Source organism: Falco peregrinus, chromosome 1 (genome assembly GCF_023634155.1).
Source record: "Falco peregrinus isolate bFalPer1 chromosome 1, bFalPer1.pri, whole genome shotgun sequence".
NCBI classification, from domain to species: Eukaryota; Metazoa; Chordata; class Aves; order Falconiformes; family Falconidae; genus Falco; species Falco peregrinus.
The window spans coordinates 73,881,816-73,904,384 of NC_073721.1; the positions used below are offsets into that span (position 1 = coordinate 73,881,816).

Consider the following 22,569-nt stretch of genomic DNA (forward strand, 5'->3'; position numbering starts at 1 on the left):
TGATCTGAATGACAGATTTGTCTAAAGACAGTGAACTATGATGAAGTTCCATTGAAAACACTAAAATCATATCTAAAGTAGCTATTTACTTTAAAGTAGAAATTTATATCGCTTCCTTTTTCTAATACCTAATTTCTATCCTTTCTTCATGAAGTAAGCTTTCAAGATCACTTTAAAAATTAAACAATCCATGGTTTGGCCATATTACAGAATTAATACTTTTACCATAGAAAACCCACATGCATGAAGAAGCTCACTAACAAAAATGAAACAAAAAATCCCCTGATATCCAAGATTAACAATTATGCAATCAATGCAAAAATTAAGCTTGAGTCAGAGTTTCAGTTAAATTTAGAGTGAAGTAAACTAATTATGACCAAATTTAACATTACTTTTTTGCCAGTAGAGTAATGGTTGCTTTACTCGAAAAACATGGGTCACCTTTTTAACTTCTGCAATCATTTTATGTTAATGGATAGTAAATATGGGGTATTTTGTGGATTACCCAGTGCACATTATGCCATAATAGTTGCTTCCTCCAGCAACATTTCAGTATACAAAACCTCATGGTAAAAAGTAAAGACAACATATAACTAGAGACTACCCACAAAACAGGCAGACAAAAAACCAAAGCTTTTACACACTACAATCCTGAAGCATCTCACCTCTTAACTTAATTTTAAATTAGTCTTCATGATCATTTATTACCAGATCTCAAATACTGCAAGAAGTGGTTTGTGATGTACTATTTACTTCACCAAAATTCTTATCACTTGTTACACAGAAAAAATGGTCTTCAGAAGCAGAAAGCTAGTGCGTTTATCTACCCACTCTTCCAAATGAACTAAGGCATGTGGGCAGTCATGTGTTTTACACAAATCATTAGAGATACAGGAATGTTTTGAATAGCCATCAATGGTTACATCATTAACTATAATTTACTGCAATGACTTATGATTTTCATTTCATAGAAGTGCATTAAGAGTGTGTTCTACACATACATTAACACTCCCCATCATAAAATAAAGCCATTTAACTTTTCACAGAGTGACTTTTACGATGCTGTTACAGAAGAAACTAATTGGAGTTAAAGCATTTATTTTCTAAAAGGTCATGCTTTTTTATTGTAGTTTATAATATTTAAATGGCAGCATATGAGTGTGAATGTACGTATGCGAATGCAGGGAACAATACTGTAACCCATCCGACAAGTTCTGCAGAAAACACAGAACAAAAAGTTATTTGCATATCAAGCTATAATGAGGTAAAAGATAAATCTAAATTGTAAACGAGTTTTGGAGACAAATCAATGCTAATGAACAACAATTACTTCAGTCACTGTGTGAATTAAAACAACGTCATTAATAAAGCTTAGGTGTTCTGCTGATGAGTATGTCTTTAGTCGCCAGCAGATCATACAAGACTTAGTTTAGGAGAAGCAACAAGCACAAACGAACTAAGTTTTAAATCACTTTGTTTTGAAGCTCCACTTCAATCAAAAACTTCAGGAAAGCCTACACAACTCAGAAAAACCCATCCAGTTTTAACGACTGCCCTGAATGCCTGATAAAATCTCAGATTTTCACTAGATAATGACAAGAGAGCTTATAAACCTAAAAGATGACTCAGAACAGTCTCTTTTGTTCCCTTTCGTGCATATAAAATAGTCAGTGAAAAAGCAAAATGTTTCCTTAAGAAATAAAGGGCTTTTGTTTGAGCTAAAAATAAGTCTACGCACGCTGTTCTTTACCTTGAACGCTCAAAACCAGCTGCAGGTAGTAACCATGTATGGAGAAACTACAGAGGGCACTGTTGTATCAGTTTTCAGGAGTTACAACGGTGACAGGGCCCGAGAACAGAGAAGGCTGTCAGGAAAATAAATAACTAAAGAATCCGGAGTTAGAAGAGCATGCAAATGCACTAAACCTAAAACAATAATAAGGCAAAAAGACTCAAGCTGTATTTCTGAAGGAAAATGGAGTGAAAAAAAAGTTCACATAACAGACTGTCAGGCTGATAGGAATACTGCAGGGCACTCGTTTGGCATTTTCCTTTGTAGTACTTTCCATGGAAAAGGTAACTAATCATAGCGCCGCCTTATCCTTTGCAAACAGGAACCTATTACTGGAATCCCACTCATAATCAATATGAAAATGAGTGATGACTGTTATGCAATTCTTTCACAGGCAGAATTTATCAACAGAAAGAGTATCTCCATACCGTACCGTCCTTTTACAGTCTAAAAAGGCCAGTTCCGTTTTATTCCTTTTCATAAAGAGAGTTACAAATCAATCATTTCTATTTTGAAAATGATAACGTTGGTGCAATATAAACCAAATGAAATCCCAGCCTTTGGAGAAGAATTAAATTTAAACAGACTGATCAGAAACAGTAAAGCGTCCAGCTGAAAACAATGTAACCATGCAACTGCTGTATGTATGCCATGCATATCAAAGCGGGGGGCGGGGGTTAAATAAGTCAGCTTAAATAACTTAGTAATTGTATAAGAAAGCAAAATGATTTTTACACAAAGAATGAGCTTCAGAGATAAAAATATTTCTGAAGACAGATTTGATAAATGTTTTACTGTTCATTTATATGAAAGCTCACCTGTCCTTGATTGTATTTTATTAGAACTAACCCCAATTACATTTCATTAAACACTAATCAATATTAAAACATAGATTACTGCTGCCTAATGAGAAATGTAAATAATACAAAGCTGCCAGTTACCTCAGCACAGAATAAGATAATTCATTTTTTATATTTCTCATTTTTATCCTTAAAAAGCTTGATGAAGATGCCAAGAAAGATACCAAACTACAGAAATAAGACACGGATAGTACCATCCATTTAAATGGAAGCGTAGAGAAGAAAGGTGTTGCTCTTTTTCAACTATGTGGTGACAAAACCCACAAGCAGCATGTTTTACAGTACTACAACAAAAAACAGCACTGTTATGAACACTGATTCAGATTTGTATTTAAAAATGAAAGGCTACACGGAAGGTCTTTTCAAATTAAGTCAGGCAGTAACTTCATAATAAACCAAAGAATAAATAGGTTAACAGAGAAGATGCCCAAGCAAACAAAACGTACCAGAAAATTGTCTACACCTATATGAATGCATGAACAAAACAAAATCAAAACCACTGACAGTGCCTGTGGATACTCGCTCACATCCATATGCATAAGAACTGTGATGGTAACTGTGGTGGAACTGTGTCTCTAAGCGTGCAAAGACAGAGGTACTACATGAAAGGAAACTGCCACAGAAAATAAAAATCCTCTTTTTTTTTTTTTTTTTTTTCTTTAAAATCACAAAACCAGACAACACAAATACACCAAGCAGGACCCCAGTTCCTTCACAAGCCACTGAGACCGGGAATTCCTTCTAAGTGATTCTCAGTGATTAAGTAATTCTTTCAAGCCACTTGTTAATAAAAGATAAATAAAACCAAAAACTAATGTGCACGTCAGGAATAGGTTTCATCCAGGTTTTACCACCTTTGGCTTCCAAACTGGTCCTGTATGTGCAATGTTAAGCGGAAAAGTTCACTAAATTTCAAATGCATATATACTCTGTCTTTAGCCTAATTCTGTTCCTACATCAGAATTATTTTAAAATTGCTGAACATACTACCAGTCTAGTAATATGTTAGCTCTTGTTTTTCATCAGCATTGTTTCTGGCAGTCTAGTTTTGCTAAAATAAAGCTTTATCTTATTTTATGGTATCCAGGTATTAATAAAATTTCACTAGCATTCCTTTTATCCTCCTTCTGATGTTTATATGATTGTAGGCAGGCAGGTTGCATGCATGTAAACAAAATGAACAGTTTGTTAGATGCACAGTATTAATAAAATAAATGTATATTAACCTACTAAATATACACTACAACACTAGGCTAAAACAGGTGAAGTTCTCAAGATACATGTTTGTTCTATGTAAAACCTAACTGCATTTTAACTCAGAAATGTTATAGTTCATTCCTACAGATATGCAATCGGATCCAAATGGGACTGTTACTGAGGCTGTTGAGTCTATGCACGTCACTTAAATAGAATTGAAACCGTGAAAAAAGTTTTGATAACATTTACAAAATTGACTTAAACATCTTAATGTATTTTTCCATTTAACTACAATACTGAATGCCAAAATGTTAATAGATAACTCTCTAAATATTCAAGATATTTAACAAGATACTTGAGGTTCCTTTCTCCCCATGCAACACAGCACATTAAAACCAATTTTACTATCGTAATTTATTCAAAGCTTGATTATGAGCAAAAGCTGCAAGAAGAAATACAGCATTGTTGATTCATACACAAGCATTTCACTTAACTACATTGGATAATAGCAGTGCTCCTAAAGGAGTATAAAAGCAAAGTGATTAGAAGTCATTACTGTTAATTAGCATTCACTTTACATTGATAGGGATGAACCTTTTCTGTGCTGAACAAATGGAAAGCTTTTATCTGAAAGTCTGCCAAACCTGGTCAAGGTAGGCATTGAAAGAGTGTCAGTGACCAGTAAGTTGAATTCAAAACAACAATAACAAAAAAGCAAAACAAAATCTAAGGATGTATCATCATCCAATTAGTGAAATTCAGTTTTTAAACAGGAAAAGGTTTGAAGGGAATGAGTAAAACTGGAAACTCATACTTCACATTCTGCAATCTCACTGATAAAAGGAGGAAATGTGTGTTTATCAAACTTGCTGCGAGTGCACAGTTCATTTGGCGTCCTGTAAACAATGCCTGGCTGCCCATTTCCAAATGCATGTGAGAATCTTGCAACCCAGAACATCATATTCAGCAGGCAAGGTCACAGTAGAGATGCCCTGGAAATGGGAAATTAGGAAAACCTGGCAATCAGAGGTTTAAAGCTGACCAGAACAAGCCCTCGGGCTTGCTTACCATCTTATACCACCAGCCTGACTGTCTCTGCTTTTTCAATATTAACACAACAAGACTGAGAGTGAGTAAAAACAACTCCATGCACCTAACAGGGAGAAATACAGTGACTTTTTTGTTTACATAAAGCTCAACATTTCTCACGGTAAGAAACTATCTCAAAGACGTTGCTCAAGATGCCCTTCTGCAAAAAAAAAAAAAAAATTGACCCTTCCTGAACAGTTCAGATGAGACATGGAGAATGACAGGCATCCTGTTGATTAAAAAAATGTCCTTGTTCCCACCTCATTTTAAAATTCAATCTAAAAAAAAAACCCAAACAAAACAAACAACAAAAAAACCCCAACCCTGTTTTGTGAATAGAAATAAATAAATAATTGTATTTTACATTGCTTAAAGCACTGCCAACTATGCAATTACTTATTACTCTCTTCCCTTAATCCACACTGTTATTCACTGCTGATGGCAACGGTCAACCCCTTACTGGAGGAAGCTAATGGTCATTCCCTAGCTGGAGAAAGCTAAGGAGCTCTACTCCAGGATTAGTTAAAAGAAAAAATAACAAGTAAAAAAAAAAATAACTGTTGAACGTTATGAGTTCAAAAGGGACAATGCATATTCTTACAGATAACATCTACTCATTGTAAAAGATAGAGGACCCTGGTTTATACCACATGAAAAACCACAGCAAATATTTGGTCTCCAAAAAAAAAAAAAAAAAGATCGTATTTTATGAAGAAACATGGTTATTTATTTCTTGTCAGTGCAGTAACCATTTCATACAATTTCTAAAAGTTCACGTTTAACTTTCCTGTCTAAAGGCAAAAAGAAATGTGCTAAGAGATATGGTCTGCAAATGTTCACCTAATCAACATGAGCAGAAGAGGGCCCAAAATATAAATTCCGTGGTTTTTTATCTACCACTGCTCCCCCTAACTGGGCACTTGAAGATTTTTCAGGATGTTTTTTCAATACTGATGTTATAATTTCCCTTACTGTACATAAATTCTATGTTTCAAATGCTGAATTATATATAAAGTTAACCTATCAAAATATCAAGGGCACAGTATTCTTCATTTGCAATAATCTTAAAATATAGGGAGAAAAATTAAGGAAGAGTGATTATTCTGGAAATTTGGCCGAAAGACAAATACCTCCTCCTATAATTTAATCTTTTTCAAAAGTGTTGAAAAATATACCCTTGAGGAATTTGTCTATACATCTACAAATAAATCATAATGGGAAAAATATCAGATTTTCTTCAACTGGAAACATGTGAAATGATAACTAGAACAGAACTGTTCTGCACACTTCTGAACTCTATGAATCCTAATCAGTGAGAGGGGGAAGCTACCTACTTTGTCTGAACCTACTAACTGCAAAATTAGTTTGGTGAACAGGATGCTGAGGTCCTCAGATTACAGATTCTTAAAGTCAATCAGGATTCCCTAACAATATTTAGATCTTTAAGATTCCTAAGAAAATCTGCAAACCTTATCTGCATGAGTTAAGAGTACATTATTAGTCTTTATTCACGTCAATACTGCCACTGAAGTCACGAGGACTACCAAGAGCTGATTAAAATGGATACATAAAAGCCAAAAGACTACTTCTAAATACTTTATTGTTATGCATTTAATAACAATGAAGAAGTGAAGCAACGCCTGCAGTAGAATACCAAGTTACATTTATTAATGTGTTTTTCCTGATGGGAGCATCTAAATGTTTGGCTGTACAAAAGCCACAGAAAATCAGTCATCAGGCTGAGTCCAAGAACTCTTTTTACTCACTGGCCACAGCAGCTAAATTCTGGAGAAGGATGAAAGACTGTTTCCTTAGCATGGAAGACTATTAGCAATAACAAGGAAGCGAAAGCTTCATCTTCTGTGGGGGAATTAAACCCTATCCAAAGGCCACAGAATAACCTTGTATTTCATTCATTCACCTTAAACTCCAAAGAACTGTTTCATGAAGTGCTCAAAGTCTTAGGGAGTTTATATGAATAATGATAGGACTGAAGTTACCTCTATTCCACCTGAACCTGCACAGCCAAAGTACTTCATCTGAGACAAAATATCATCTTAAATAACATCTAAAACTACACAGCTATTGCAATTTTAACTCTCAGACAAGAATACTTCCTGTCTTCAGTAAACATCAGTCCGGGTTCACTTTAAAAATCATGATTCTGTGCTTTAAAAATAACTATAAAATATGGGTTGTATTAATAAGTTCTTCATTGCTGTAACTAAAAACCATGTTACTCATTCCTACTGACTGAGTTATAAGATCAGTGTTCCAGAATATGACAATATTTTAGAAAATAATTTTTCTTTCTTTCTCCTTCCACATTACTGATAAAATGAAACAGTGCCACAAGCAAAGGCTATTATTTAAATGTTTCATACATGCAATATATCCAACATCAATTCTTATTTTTCAGTTGACGATCAATAGATTATATCATAATTAATAATCCTTCAGTCCTGAGATCCAATATATGAATTTATTTCAAGTGTACTCTGTTTTTTTGTAAGCTTGCAGGTTCTGAAGCCACAAAGTGCACCACAATAAGAACTCTGACAGAAATAACATGTTAAAGCTGAAAATGCACTGAAAATCAACTTCCATGCTTTATAATAAACACGGCGAGATATATTACAAAGAAACTGTAAATATAATCAATTTTTAAATACTAATTTCGAAAAACTCAAGTCATGAAAAATGTTATTGAAAAAGATGAAAAAACAGCTAGAAGAAAAAATGTTTTTATCAAGTTCAGGAATTCTACAAATTACTCCAGCAGTGGAAACTTACCCAATAAAGGCAAAGCCTTCCCAGAGCAGAGGAGATAAGGCAAGAAACTTGGAAGAGGACAGAACTATCTACTGGAACCCAGAACTGAAACAAATTATCTTAAACTGAACTGGAATCTGCTACAACTTCTGCCCTAAACAAAAGTTTAGCCATAGTCCCATAAGACACAGAAAACAATCCAAGATTCAAGTCATCTGACACTACTTCTGCATGTGCTCGCATAAAACATCAATGCATTATTTGGACAAGAGCACAATTACATTGAAAAGGGGAGAAAGCGGCTAAATATGCCTATATTGAGAAGTAAGTTTCATAAAAACACTTCCATGCTAAAGTCTTTCCAACCACTAACAGGAAAGAAACACAGTTTTCCCACATATTTACTGGTTTAAAAGACAGTGCCACGATAAAACCCTGAAGGAAATTCAGATATCTAAGAAACCCTAGTGTTTACATGCTTTGCTGGAAAAATCTCCAGTACATAAAGGAACACACATGGACAAACAAGGGTATTGGTAATCCCTATTCAGTAACATGGAATGTAGATTAAATTATTCCTTGGATGTCAGTGTCTCACAAAGTAAATATCCTACTATCTGGTGAGGACTGCATAGTAAGATACATTGAGACATCATATATTTCACAATATATATTGAATACAGAATCTAAAACGGGGCGTTAGGCAACTAAAAAATAAATATAAACTTCCTTCATACCTAGCAATCATCTGGGTTTGTGATGATAAAATTAGCAGGTTTAAAGTTATCGGCAGTCAGTATCACTTTGAGTCCCATGAACTAGAACAGGACTGTCGTCCTGGGTTTCTCAGCACTGCAGGGGAATATTTAACTTTTTAGAAATCTTGCTCTTGTAACATTGATTTTAAAACATCAAACACTTTTGAATTCATACTAGTTTTTCAAGTATGTTTTGTTTAAATTTTTTATAAAGTACTTTCAATATAAGCATTCTTTACAAATGGAAAGAGAGGCACACTATGTGATTTTGATCTAGACACACCTTTCCTGTATTCTCACGCCTAAACCATTTGACAGAAAAATGGAGCTATGTTAGTTTGACCAGTGTTTTGAAATTATGTCCATTCAAGGTTGCATTTTGACAAGGTTTCCCCAGAATTCCTCCCCTCCCTTTGACAGAATGCAAATTGAGCTCTCTGTTTAAAAAAAAATTAACATCTGGGGGAAAAAAATCCTAAAGCAAAATCCTCAGTGATTAAGGCTTATGTAGTAAAGCTACAAAACTGCACTTATAAAAAAAATGTGAAAAAATAGAAAGCTTTCAAAGTTAGTGTTAACACACAAAAGAAAATTTTTCATATCTTTTTCTTAAAACTAAAAAAAAAACACAGACTTACAGCTGCTGTAGTTTATGCCCCCCTGATAATTTTGCAATTATTCATCAGAATATGCAAGACTTCTACTGAAACTTCTGCACCAGAATTTCGTAGATAGGTTTGACTGTAAAGACATGGTTATCCAAAGTCTAACATAAAGGCAGTATATTGCTAATATATATGTCTTTAAAATATCATATAGTGTAACTAATATTTCTACACAGGAAAGGAATAGTTATTTAGTTCCAGACAACTTGATAACATCTCTTTCAACTATAGTCATAATTATCATGTACAAACTTCCAAAGCAGAAGTTGTCAAGATTTAACATTAGCATTAATTTATGTCAGACATCCATTTCTCCAAAGACAGCAAGAATTGAAAAGGAAGTATCATCTTAATTGCCACTAATCTGCCTGTTTTTAATTAAATTGATCAATAATTTATTATCGTACCCAGTGGCAGAAAGCTGTTAGCATGCAGCTTTGAGAGACAGCATATACTAGTCCTTCTAATTTCTATCTTGGTTCAAACATAATTTAAAAATACTGCACCACATTTCTTTCAACTCCTGTACTGCATGATATGCACATTCCATTTAAAACCTCTGTGAAGCACTCTAGAGCATAATCATAGAATCATAGATTCATTTAGTTTGGAAAAGACCCTTAAGATCAATCGAGTCCAACTGTGAACTTAACACTGCCAAGTCCACCAGTAAACCATGTCCCTAAGGACCACGTCTGCATGTCTTTTAAATACCTTCAGGGATGGTGACTCAACTACTTCTCTGGGCAGATTATTCCAATGCTCAATAATCCTTTCAGTGAAGAAATTTTTCCAAATATCCAACTTAGATCTCCCCTGGTACAACTTGAGGCCATACAGCCTATACGGACTGTTCTCCTGTTTCATAATCTCATACTCCAGTATGGGTATATGATCTTGATTTTACTTTAGAGAAACATGATTTCCCTGCCAAAATTGTTTAGAAGATGTAACATTCGACTCCCAACATGGTTCAGGAAGCATTGTGCACTCAAATCACATTCTTAGGTCTTATCTGTACATTTGTGGGGGTTTTTTAACTGAACAAGTAAGCCTGAAGATTTTAGGTTCATGAATCTCAGTTCTTATTTCAATGGAGGAAAGGGGGCTAGAACACGTTCAATACCTGAATTGAAGGCTACAAATATCTTTAGCTGAAGTTTCAGGAAGTAGTCTACATGTCTGATCAATAAATTTAAATGTGCATTTACTTTTTTTTTTAAATAGCAATTGATACGATTTTCTGAACATTGTCTTAGCATTGTGTATCTGCGCAGTGCTTCTGTATTGTTTCAGTACTGTGCGCTGCAGTCAGCAACACAATTAAGTGGTATAGACATAGCACGTTCACTCAAACTTTGTGTAAAACACCTGGGGTCAATGAGAGGCTTTTTATTTAGTTCAGTGACTTAATTCTGATTTCATTCCAGTGAAAAATAAAGTACTACATTAAACATTTTGGAAAAGAGCAGAGAATAACTTTCTAGTGGTTTAGGAAATATGCATATTGTCTCCCTTTAATTGGTTTTATAGCAAAAAAAAGGATTGATATATGGTATTACCATTATCTGATATATTAGAATATAGTTACAAGGCTACCTGTAGAGACAAACTGACATTGTAAAATATGCTGTAATACCTTGTGAATAACCTGCAACATACAAGCAAGTAACAGATTCAGGTTTACAGAGCATAAGCATAGACAAACGGAAATGTCTAGACATTACTTTCCATACATCGATAAATGCAGAAAACCCAAAAGATCTCTCATTCCAGTAATCAAGCAATGCATTATTTCAAACATGAAACTACATAAATATTTTATTTATAGATAATTTTCACAATTATGTTTTTTGTAGAATATGCTCAGCGCCTGTTACAGGTGTTTTTATTAATTAGGAACAAGGCTTTGGCTTGAAATAGGAATTAATAAGTCTCATTTAAATTGGGGAAAAAGGAATAAAGTTATGCTATATATTTACCATGCTAGGAAGAACAAAGGAATAGAAATAAAACCTGTAAAAGTGTTCACTTCCCTTAAATATTTAAGTGGATCATTTACTTAAATTTATAAATGAGTTAAGCAACATACTTGTCTCCAGTTATTTAAGTCTTTTCATTCAGCATACCTTAACAAGTTTCATGAGGTGGTAAAGGTCTTCAACCTCATCCTCCTGACATGTGGTATACACTTTTCCAGTATTTACACTGGTACCCTTTATGAAACCACGATAGAGTGGCAAATCCAGTGCATCAGCATATAGGTCAATGGCATGGTGTCCTACTGTCTGATACATATAGCTGTCCAATTCATCAGTCTGCCCTGCCACAGTTAAGAAACAATCATATTAGGTACATTACTTCAACAATTACTACAGATAATCATAATACTACAAAGCACCGAGAAAATCTAAATGTTAATATTTTTTGGTTCACAAACAGATGTTTGGTGACAATACCTCTATAAACATGGAAAGAAAAAAAATAGATTTCTTCACCCAACAGACGTATGGAGAGGAAGACATCTGTCACAAACATGCTGCCTATTTCAAAATTGTGGTGTCTATTTCTTCCTTAGTATTTCTCCCTGCTTCATCCAAAAATCTCGTAACAGTCCAATTCTGCTCCTATTTATATGGTAATTTTAATAGGATCACAGTTCATAGACACAAACCCATATGCATTTCAACATACTCAGAGCAAGAAATTTGGAATGCACTGCAACACAGAGAATAAGCAATAAGTTGTCAAATTTACAAAAACTTTCTTGTTAAAATTGTTGTCATGGTCATCAGGAAAGAAGAAGAGATTATTTCTACTTAAGTAGAATAAAAGTAGACTGCTGTAACATTTTGACATTGCTTAATATATAAAAAGAAAAGGAAATCTGTTGTAATAGCCAGGCCCTTTCTACCTTCACTCCTTTTAAAATTAAGCTTGAAATGAAATCAACAATTCGCCACCATTTCCTTAACCAGGATGAAAAAATTAACCGAGTTTTCTTACAAGCAGTTTACAGGTAGAACATAAGAAAAAAACAGCCAAAATGCAGGCATCATGGATTAGAATTAAATCTCAAATTATATGATAAACCATTTACATATGAAATCTTTCAGATAATTTTTCAGATTGATAAAGCAATATATTATTATTGGTGAAACCTCCACTTTATTTATTGAAAGCTAACACAGTTCACTATTTTAATGCTAATTTGTAAAACTGAAACTCTGAAACTCTGCCATATACCCATGTAGCACACCTTGCAAAGAAAAAGGTCTGTAACATTGATCAAGATAACTAATTTGTGATGTAACAATTAGGTCATGTCACATTCTATACCATACAACAGAGACACTTTTGCTCAAAATAGTCAAATACAAACCCATAATCACAACTAACCAACATAGAGCAGAAGAGTTGATTTAAAAGAAAACTCAGTGTTTTTCAACATACATGAGTATGACAAGGTCTTTAAACTGATACTCAGTTCAGAATACACAGTTTCTTTATTAATTGAGACTCTCCAGGCAACAGTGGTACAAGATAAAATAAAATGAATGGCACAGAATCTGCTATTGCCTGAAGCACCTCAATTAACTTTCCACAAAATTTCCAACTACACACTTAAAGAGAGCATTTTATGATTTTAATGACAATATTCTGCATTTCTGATGTGGATAAATTAGTTTAAAGACAACATATTTCAACAAGATTAGAGATGATTATGTCCTAGCTACCCAGAAAATACATTGTTCCTGTACTCTTCAGCATTTTCCAGTTGTATCCGTGACTCATTTGTGATGGCAGCTCCCATTTTCCTTCACTTTCTGTGTATCTTCTTACTATACAGTTACCAGATATCACAATTTTTTAACATATGTTGACCAGTAAACCTATGTTAACATGCTTTAGCATCCTCCACTACTGACTGGGAAAGAACTCACTTCCTTTTCAAGTCTCATTTCAAGTTCAATTCATGCTCTAGTCCAACACAGAAGTACTCAGCTCATCTTCTCACCTCACAGCTGACTTAAGACTACCTGAGTTTCTCCCATTCTCTTTCATAGAAACAGGTCTAGGTACAGCCTGTGACGAACTGATCAGTTCTTCAATCCATTTCACAAATGCTGGGTTAGAATAATGGAGGAAGATACACGAGGCTAAAACAAATGAGCAGCAGCAAAACTGCATATTTTTGGCAGCTGGTTTATGAAATGTTTTATGCCAGTTTAAAGCATTTCTAGAAATACAGTGTTTATTTGGTTTTATTATGTCTCTACCACCTTTTACTATCTGTGCTACTGAACTCACACAATCCCTTTGTTTACCACCAGGAATATTCATATTCTGCCTTCTTCAAATTGTGTAAGCCTTTCTTTTACTAATCTTCATTTTCTTCTGTTTTTTTCCCCTTTAAGGAAAAATACACTTAATACATCTCCATAGCTTTTCCCCCCCCACCTCTTTTAGGATTTCCAAATTGCCCTTCAATATGCAAAACTATATAAAAACACGTAAAGGAACTTAATTCAGGCACTGCTCTGCCTTCATTGTTTCTAATATTAAAAAAAATCTCCTTTAAGAAATATAGCTTTCATACCTGTGTTTTCAGCAGGTCTTAAATTGGCTAAAGCAACAATCTGATGCCCAGCAGCAACACACTGCATCATATTATAACAGCTGTCCTTCCCACCACTGTAAGAAAGAGAAAATAGTGTCAATTGAAAGTACTGATAAAAGTTTTAGCTTTTTATGATGTTTGCCTAACTACTTGAAAATTAATATCATCAGAGCTGGTCATAAAGTTTTGAAATAAAAAAAGAAGTTGCAAAATATTAACAGTAGGAAAAGGATGATTTCACCTTACAAGGTTTACTATATATGTATAGTGCCTACATACAGTATCCATAAAGTACATATTCAGTTTTGCATCTTATTACTAATCTGAAAGGCTCCAAGAAGAACAGCCACTTACACTGGAATCCCTTTAGAACCAGGACTGTCTTCTACTCCAGAGCGAAATTACCCTGTACTATTACTAGATAAATTGGATTTGAAACCCAGTATCTGCTCCAGAGAGTTGCCAGCATCAGCAATCTTTTTAAATGAAGACTGTCATGTTAGGAATAACATTAATCCTTCGTGGGATACTCTGCCTAAAGTATCAATGTTTTAAATGTATTTTCCATTCTCAAAAGCTGCAATTATTACAGGCAGCAGGTTCAGTTGACACAACATACAAATTTTTTACTGCATATAATTGCAAATAAAAATAATTACTGCTAATAAAAAAACCCAAAACAACAGAAAAACAAACAGAAATATATTCTTCTCTGAGGCCTAGAGATTACACTCTAACACAGAATATAGTTAATTTTTACATTCATTCAAGATCTAGTAGAATCTTTTCCACTATCAGTGAGCAAAGAATCCTGTTATCCTGGTATAAGTCAAATATATTATTTTTCAGGGATTTTAACCACCATCAAAAAAAATATTACAGTCTAACAATGAAACTAAGAGTGCTCTAGAATACACACAGCTTCCGAAATCCACATTCAGACTCACAGCCTTCAAACTACAACTGCAGGTAGAGATTCTGTGCAGCTTCTTTAAATGCCAAGTCACAAAAACCAGTTCAGGGCAGGAACTGGAACAGAGATCTAGATCAGCTTCCTAAAACTTCGTCTTGCCTTAGAGTCACTGAGACATGGACAGATGAACAGATAGTACAAACAGTCCTAGCTACAACAGACCATCGGTTTTCTTGGGACCACACCATTACTAACAAACTTCAGCATTTCCAATGTAAAGTTCCAACTTTTATCTAACCCTCTATGCAAACGCTTAAAAGTGCATTACAGGAATGTAACCATAAACTTGTTCCCCTCAAATTCTGTTTTTATCCATGCTAAAATTCTGTATGCTGACCTTAATTTGCTGCATAACTCAAACCTAAAATAGAAATAGCGTAAATAACATGGCATCCTTTCATACTTAACAGATTCTCATAAAGCAGTTGCTTATGTTTCAGTGCTATGAAAGTAAATATAAAAGTGATAATAAATAGATTCCTAATTCAAGGTTCCATCTCTACCTGACATCATTCTCATGCATACCTACAACTTTCTTCTAAAAAAAAATATTTTAAAAATCATGTGTTCATTAGTTCGGGATACTGTGCTTAATAGCTTGAAAACAGATCATATTTACTTCATAATGTGAAATTTCAGTCTTAACAGAATCATAATGAGACAAAGACTCTTTCCTTAATCAAAGCCTCCCACTAGGTCTGATTTCAACTCCATACACAACTTCAGACAAATAATTATATGACAGCAGATAATTGCCTGTGCTGTTTACAGCATTTCAGTATTATTTTTTTTAAATCAAAAATTAAAAGGACACTTGGATATGTCTATTAATCTTTTCTACTAATTTATAAAAAAAAGACATGTTAAGATAAGGCTACATTCAGATTTCCCACACATGACCACTGGTAACTTGACTGAAATTTGTAGAGTGCTCACTGGATCACATGCTACTACGTTGTGACTTATTTTCTGTATTACTGTTACCATAGCCCTAAAAACTAACCGTACCAAGAAACAAAACAAAATGGTGCCTACCTACAAGGCCTTCTAACCTAGCTGTTAAACACATGCTGGTTAAAACCAGTGAAGCCAGACAGCCCATGCTGTGGGAGGAAGGTGGACTCAGCACAGTCCCAGCCTGGCTGTTTTGTAATAGATTGTAACAAGAAAACCCCAAACCAAAACCCAAACTAAAACCAAACCAAAACCAAAGCAAAACAAACAAAGAAAACAAGCTTTACAAAGAGAGATGAAGGCAGGTACTGAGGTAGCCTGGGGACTCCTCTCTATTCTCATCACAGAAAAAAAATCACAAGGCCTTTTTGTAGGAAACCGACAAAGTCAGGCCACAGTCAGGGTTAGTTTTGACAGTGTTGCAAGTATGTTAACAGTTAGGCTTATAAACAAACAAAAAAAAAAAGAAGAAAAAAAATAAATAAGGTAACCATAAAGATACAAGTCTATAAAAGACTTCTGAACAAAATTCCATTCACAAGTATAACCACTTACAGTAAGAAAATTCTAGAAGAATTAGAGTTGGAAAACATCATATTTCAAGTTGAAGACCGGCTTTAAAATGTCTATGATTTAGAACAAAACACAATACAGGATTTACCCCATAAATACCACCTTAAAGCAAGACTATCAACTTTAAGTGTGGCCAACATTTTAAAAGAAAAAGAAACAGCTTAAAGTAGTTTTATATATAATCCTGACCTTTTCAAAAGTAAGAAGCACTTTTCAAATACTTTTCCCCCCCTCTGATCTTTGAGGCTAGCTCTGTTACAAAGATTTCGGACACTTTGATGTCTCTTTAAAACTTTTCTTAAAACTATTACTGAAACTAAATCCATCCTTGTAAAATTGCCCATTAAAATAGCAACTGTGTTAGAAACCTGTTTTTAGGATTTTATTTCATCCTGCCTTTTAACACATTCCTCTGCTTAGAGCACATCAAAATAAATAAACCGGGAAGACCAAATCTTATCTATAAAACAAGAAAAAAACATCAAAGCTGATTTTCCTACTTTGTATTTAAGCAAATCTTGAAAAACATAGATAACATTTGCTGTATTTTTTCCTCTTTGGATGATGTTTGGAATGATTTGGAACTGTTGTGGCCAAACCCCGATTTCAGATTTCAGCAAGGTGTGATATTTGACAGTGCCTGAGGGAATTTAATACATTAAATGTAAGACTTCAGTTACTGCATCCAAAAATAAAAATACACTGCTCCCATCTGCACAATTCTTTTCTGTTTACAGGCTTCCTACCTTGTTGGTAAAAGAACACACCTGTCCTTGTTCAGAAAAAAAGTCAATGGCTTTCTACAAAAGTACAAACAAGCTGTTTACAGTACAAGAACTGCAGAAATTGATGGAAAGCTGCAAGAACACAGAGGGAGTGAGCACAGCAGCCCCTGACAGATAGGGCTGGGTCCGACTGCAACTACTTCAATGAGTGATCTTCATCTTTTCAAAAAATGAGCAAAATTAAATCTCTCTCAAAAGGCACACCAGAAAAATCTACCGTTAAAGAGTTCAGAAAATTTATCCGAAGACAGTTAAGATATTCGGAAAGGAAAAGCAGCTGGAAATTGAACTGCAAGCGAGCAAACCCCCTCCAACCGCGGGGCATGCGGCAGCGGCTCTGCACCCCAGGGACCGCTCCCCCCGGCGCCGCAGGCGGCTTGCTTGGGAGGCCGGGATAACGGGGAGCAGGCGGCCGGGGAAAATCACTGTGGGTGGTGTTTTCGGGGTGGGGGGGGGGGTTGCTTAGTTTGGGTGGTTGGGTTTGGGTGGTTGGTTTTTTTTCCTTTTTAAACAGACAGTAGTAGCTCTTGAGCATCCCGGCAGCAAGGGAAAAGCCGAAGAGAAACTGTTGCCGCGTTACCCCGCGGAGCGGCGGGGACCGGCCCGGCGCGGCCCCGGAGGCACCCAGCACGGGCAGCCAGCGCGGGCAGCGGGACGGCGCCGCAGCCGCCCGCGCCGGGCAGGGGCAGGCGGGGAGCGCACGGGCGGCAGGGCCGGGGCAGGGGCGCTCCCCAGCGGGCGGGCGGGCTCGGCCTCTCCCCGCGCCCCGCTCCGCCTGCCAGACGCCCCTCGCTCACCCGCACGGGCGCTCCCCCAGCCCGTTACCTGATCAAAGCCACTACTCTCATGTCGCTCACGGGCGCGGGGGGCGGTAACGCGAACGGGGAGGTGCGTGACAGCTGCGAAACGCAGCGGGGAAGGAAGCCGGCCAGCCAGGGCCACGCGCGCCGCCGGCTCCTCCGTTGCTACCGCTACCGCTTGGCCGCCTCCCGTCAGTGGACCCTCCTCCCGGGGCAGACCGGGAGACTGCCTGAGCAACCGGAGGCACGGCAGGCCGCCGCCCGCCCGCGCCCGGGAGAGCCGCGCCGCCCGTGCCGCGGCCCCGGGAGCCGCCGCGGGGGCTGAGGCCAGGCGCGGCCCGGGCACGGGCGGGGCGGAGGGCGCGGCCGCGGAGGCAGCGCGCAGGACGCCTATGGCGGGCAGGGAGGCCGCGCCGGTAGGCCCGGGCGGGCCGCCCGCTGCGGGGGCTGCCGCGAGAGGCGGGCGCGGCCGCGGGAGCGCCCCGGCGTTCCTGTCGCCTACCCCTGCCCGCCTTTTTCCTTCTTGCCGGCTGCAAGCAGTAACGGAGCTGTTCTAAGCGAACGATTGCGTTCTAGGAGTGGGGCCACCGAGCGAGGGGGCCGGTCCGCCCCTTCCCCCTCGGGTGCCTGCCGGGCGGCCCGCGTGCTGTTTGGCGGCCCGGGGGAGGGAGGGGGCGGGAAGGGCCCGCTGCGAGGGGAGGAAATGCCGCGGAGCTTCAAAAGTCGCTGCGGACCTGTCGCAATCGCGGCTGCTGGAGCCCGGCGTGGGGTGGCCACCCTGGGATGCTGCTCGCCCGGCGGCGGGTGGCCCACCGGCCGGCTGCGGGGCGCTGGGCGAGAGAGCGGCGCTCCCTCAGGCACCCCCCGACTCTGGGGCTGGGGGGTCCGCTGGAGGAGACCCCTTCCGACTCGCCCCGCCGCCCCCCAGCAGCCTGTGTGGAGGGGCCAGAGCCGGAAGGGAGCGGACCTGTGTGCTCCACCTGCACCCTCGGGTTCAGCTGCTGACCAAAAGTCTCATCTCGCCATGCGGTCTGTGTCTGGGGCCAATCTGAGCAATCCTGCCGCTGTGCAGACGACAGGCACCTCTGTAGGTTTGCAGGCTGCATCAAGGAAAAGCTTACCCAGGGGCTTAGCTTCTGAATCCAGACACAATTTCATGTCTCCTGAGTCACAAGAAAAACCTGCGGGTTAGTTCTGCCCATGAAACCGTATTGCTAGGCCAACTTTAAAAGGCTTACACCACCAGATAAAACCATTGTTGGGGGTATCATACGTGGCAGTGTTTCAAGCAGCAGTCTGAGGGCTCACCGCTCTCCAGGCATTGTTTCAAAGTGCCTGTGGGTCCAAAATGGGGACGAGCACCCAGTGTTGTGCTGCTGGTTGCTGGCCCTCACTGGAGCCTGGTGTGTGGGGGAGCAGCGGGGACAAGCGTGGTGCCTGGGGGAGCCTCGGCACTGCCCCGCTCAGTGTCTTCATCTGCGGTGCCACCGCTGGTCCTGGCGATCCAACCTGGAAGTTGGCAGGGACCAACAATGCTGGTTCATGGTTCCCGTTGAATTTAGTTGAAGCAACTGGTGCAGCTAACGTAAAAGCTTTGTTCCTCAGAGCTGGGATGAAGGGTATGCTTTATGCATTGCGAGTGCTAACTTACCAGTTCCCTGTAACGTGGTATTATACAGTGCTATAGAACAATCTCTACCAATCAGGCTTTGCAGGAGCCTCTGTGCAAGCACACAAATTGTTTGGTCTGAAGTTCCCAGGAAGAGGTAAGGTGGAGGAAAATAGAGAAGGAAATATTCTAAGAAAAAGCATTTTGTTTATAGCAATAAATGTGCCCAAATAAATGCCTAGTGAGACACATAAAAGATTTTTTTCATGTACAGCTCACAAAACAGTTTGAAGGACTACTTTGTTTTTTCTTAGATTTGAGTCTGCACATGATTTGTACAGTAAGTCACTGGAACCTGGAAAATAGGAGTACATAATCATGGGCAGATGATACCTTCCTAAATACACTGGTAAAGTTAAGAAGTGGCAATCAGTACAAAACTTCTCTGATAAGTAGCTGTAAAGAGGTAGTAAACACAACATGGATTTTTCTGCACAGTAGTAAGTACAAAAACCACATGTTTAAAAAAATAAATCCTCGGTTCATGCTTTGGCCATCACAGGCCAGCAGTTACGAGACAAAATACTTGACTTACGTTGGAATTACTTACCGAGCAGTTGCATTTCCTTCTAGTTTAGTGACTTCATGCATTATTCCTAGAAAGCTTTTTCTGGTCTTAAAATATCTTAACAGGATCTGAAAGAGGGTTACTTAGATGTGAAATTCTAAAGAAAGGGTGAGGATTTTGGTAGGGGGTTAGGGCTTTTATTTTTTCGCTTGGAAAGGTAATGGAGGCCTGTTCTAAATTAAAACTGAAAATCCGGTGTACTAGAGATTTTAGCAGAGATTACTAAATTGAATGAAGCAATACCACTTAGTACATGAACCAGTAAAAAATAACCACACCTCTGAGGAACTGTAAAAAAGGCAGAACAAAGGTATATGATTTGGGGGGGGGGGGAGCGGGATGTGGTATGGTATTTTATCAAACATAACATCTATCTTTTCTGGGTTTGAATGAAATACTTTTTGGTTTTTATTATCAAGAGAAAGAGTTATTCAGCTAGTGGTTGTGAACACTTAGAAGATGCTCATTTACAATACTTAGCAATGATACATGGAAATTCTAAAAATCATGTACATAAATTATTCTGCTCCTTTGGAAAATGGAGAGGACATAAAATCAGTAGCTTTAATCACACAGCTTTATAACAAATATTTAAATACTTGTAAAGCTCTCTTTTAAGTAGCATTGTTAGAAGATCTGGAAATGAGAATAATTCTTAAGTCCCCTGTTTTCTCAAAGGTCTGTTGTTATTATTTTCTATTCTGATACAATGTTGCTGTTTTTTCAGCAGATGGTTCTATTGCATTCAGCTTTACAGCTTTCAAAAACAAATTTCTACTTACAAGTCAGATTCGTTTGAAGTAAAAGTTACATATGACACTGCAAGACCAAAGTCTGCTTCATTTGCTAGTGAGACCGGAATTTCTGCTTCCATTTGATGAAGACATCAGTAGTTATTTGCACAAATAAGAAAGTGGGATTTGGCTCCCAGAATTTGTGAAATATGTCAAAATTGAATTAGTAAAGTGGGGTTTCAAGACAAATGTGTATTTTACCCAAAAAGATGCTGTTTTCAAATTGTTTGGAATGTACTCAGTGAGAAAATCTGTTCGCTCTCACCTGATGAAATAGTTCTGGTGTAGTGTCACTGCTCTTAAAAGGTTCTGCCATACGACAGTGGACAAAAGACAGTGCATCATCTCTCAAGCTGATTGCCCCAAGACATTCTGCTATACTGCTGCAGCAGTTGAAACAATAAAATTCCCCAAAGCTGCCATTCTTCCCAGGGAAATACTGGCTAGTTTGTACAGAAAGCCAGCAATGGCTCAGTGCTTCTTTCTCACCCTTTTCTGCCTAGAAAGTTGAAAATAATTATAATGAATTAATATATCTGGAGGAACCTGTCAGAGTATTAAAAAACGCAATGCAGTATCCCTAACGATCTGGAATAGTTAATTAAGTTCTCGTATAAATGAGTTCCAAAAATAACTTACTTTCAGTAAGTTATTCTGAGAAACAGTCACGTTAGCATACCTGAGCTGCAGTGCCTATTAGAAAAGGGCCAATTATCCAGTGATTGGCATTTAAAGGTGAACTAATGAAGTTCTTAATTAAAAGATTTCCTATTATAATCACCCATAAGTAACGGAGTACTGCATATATAAAGCAGATGTAACATTGGAAGAATATTCCCATTTTGAAACAAAGATTTTGAAAATTGTCTCTTCTTTTCCTTACTGTGCCAAGTCTGAAACAGGAAAGTTATGGTTTTCATGGGTGTAGCTGGCAATGTGCCACTATTGTCTCTCATTAGGGTGTCCTGCCTGGACTCTCCTGCAGTCAGGGGTGTTTCCCTTGTCTAACAGGTGACAGAACTTTTGCTGGTGTTAGTACCCAAAGCTGTTTATGTAATACAGAGAAGGTGAGATTTTACAGGAGGATGCTTTTATCTTAACTAAGAAACTGGCTGCAGAGTTCCTTTAGCTGCCTGTCCTTGACAACTTTCCTGAATTTTCACTTATTTCACAGTAAACAGGATATTATCAACTCTTCCATGAGATTTACTGGAATTAAGTTTTGGGAAGAAACTTTTGGTTTGGAAGCATGAGGTATTGACACACTGCTAAAATCTGAATAAAAGGAATTTCTCAGGAGGTTTATCTCCCCATCTGGGTGTAGAAGGGCTCAAGGTCATTCTGTCTATGTTTCAAGCTAACCGGTTACAAAGAGCTTCGCTCTGAATGCTGCATAACCATGCTAACAGTGCATTATGCCCAGGATAAAACAGCCTAATAAGATTACCTTGAACACCTTGACCAGTTCACCTCTTTTTAGACAGAAATAGGCATACAGTGCTTTCAGGTTGATCTCCAGTCATTCACGCAGGTTTGGCTGCAGTGATCATCGCTGTATGTGAAGGATGACTTACCGGCTTCTTGCTTTTAAGTGTTCCGTATAAAGACTACTAAAAATTATACAGCTAATCCTATAGTTCCTAGTTCTGAGAAGACAAGGCTCATCATTTTCATAGGTGATTCGACTGCAGAACTGTGA

At 38.0% G+C, this 22,569-nt stretch overlaps 1 protein-coding gene across 2 annotated transcripts in view; it reads right to left on the reverse strand.

Annotated features, from left to right (window-relative positions):
- The window catches only part of DPH6 (diphthamine biosynthesis 6), a 210,394-nt gene extending 192,336 nt beyond the window's left edge, over positions 1–18,058 (reverse strand). Inside the window, exons 1-3 of one of the 2 annotated variants that reach the window (XM_055812818.1) lie at positions 17,865–18,058; positions 13,734–13,828; positions 11,263–11,456 (exon numbers count right to left, since the gene is read on the reverse strand). In XM_055812818.1, coding sequence (XP_055668793.1) covers positions 11,263–11,456; positions 13,734–13,828; positions 17,865–17,887 — 312 coding nt within the window. In that variant the 5' untranslated portion in view covers positions 17,888–18,058. Of the gene's footprint in view, positions 1–11,262; positions 11,457–13,733; positions 13,829–17,864 lie in introns of those variants that run through there. The other variant, XM_055812825.1, reaches the window with a different exon arrangement.
- Positions 18,059–22,569: the final 4,511 nt, after the last annotated feature.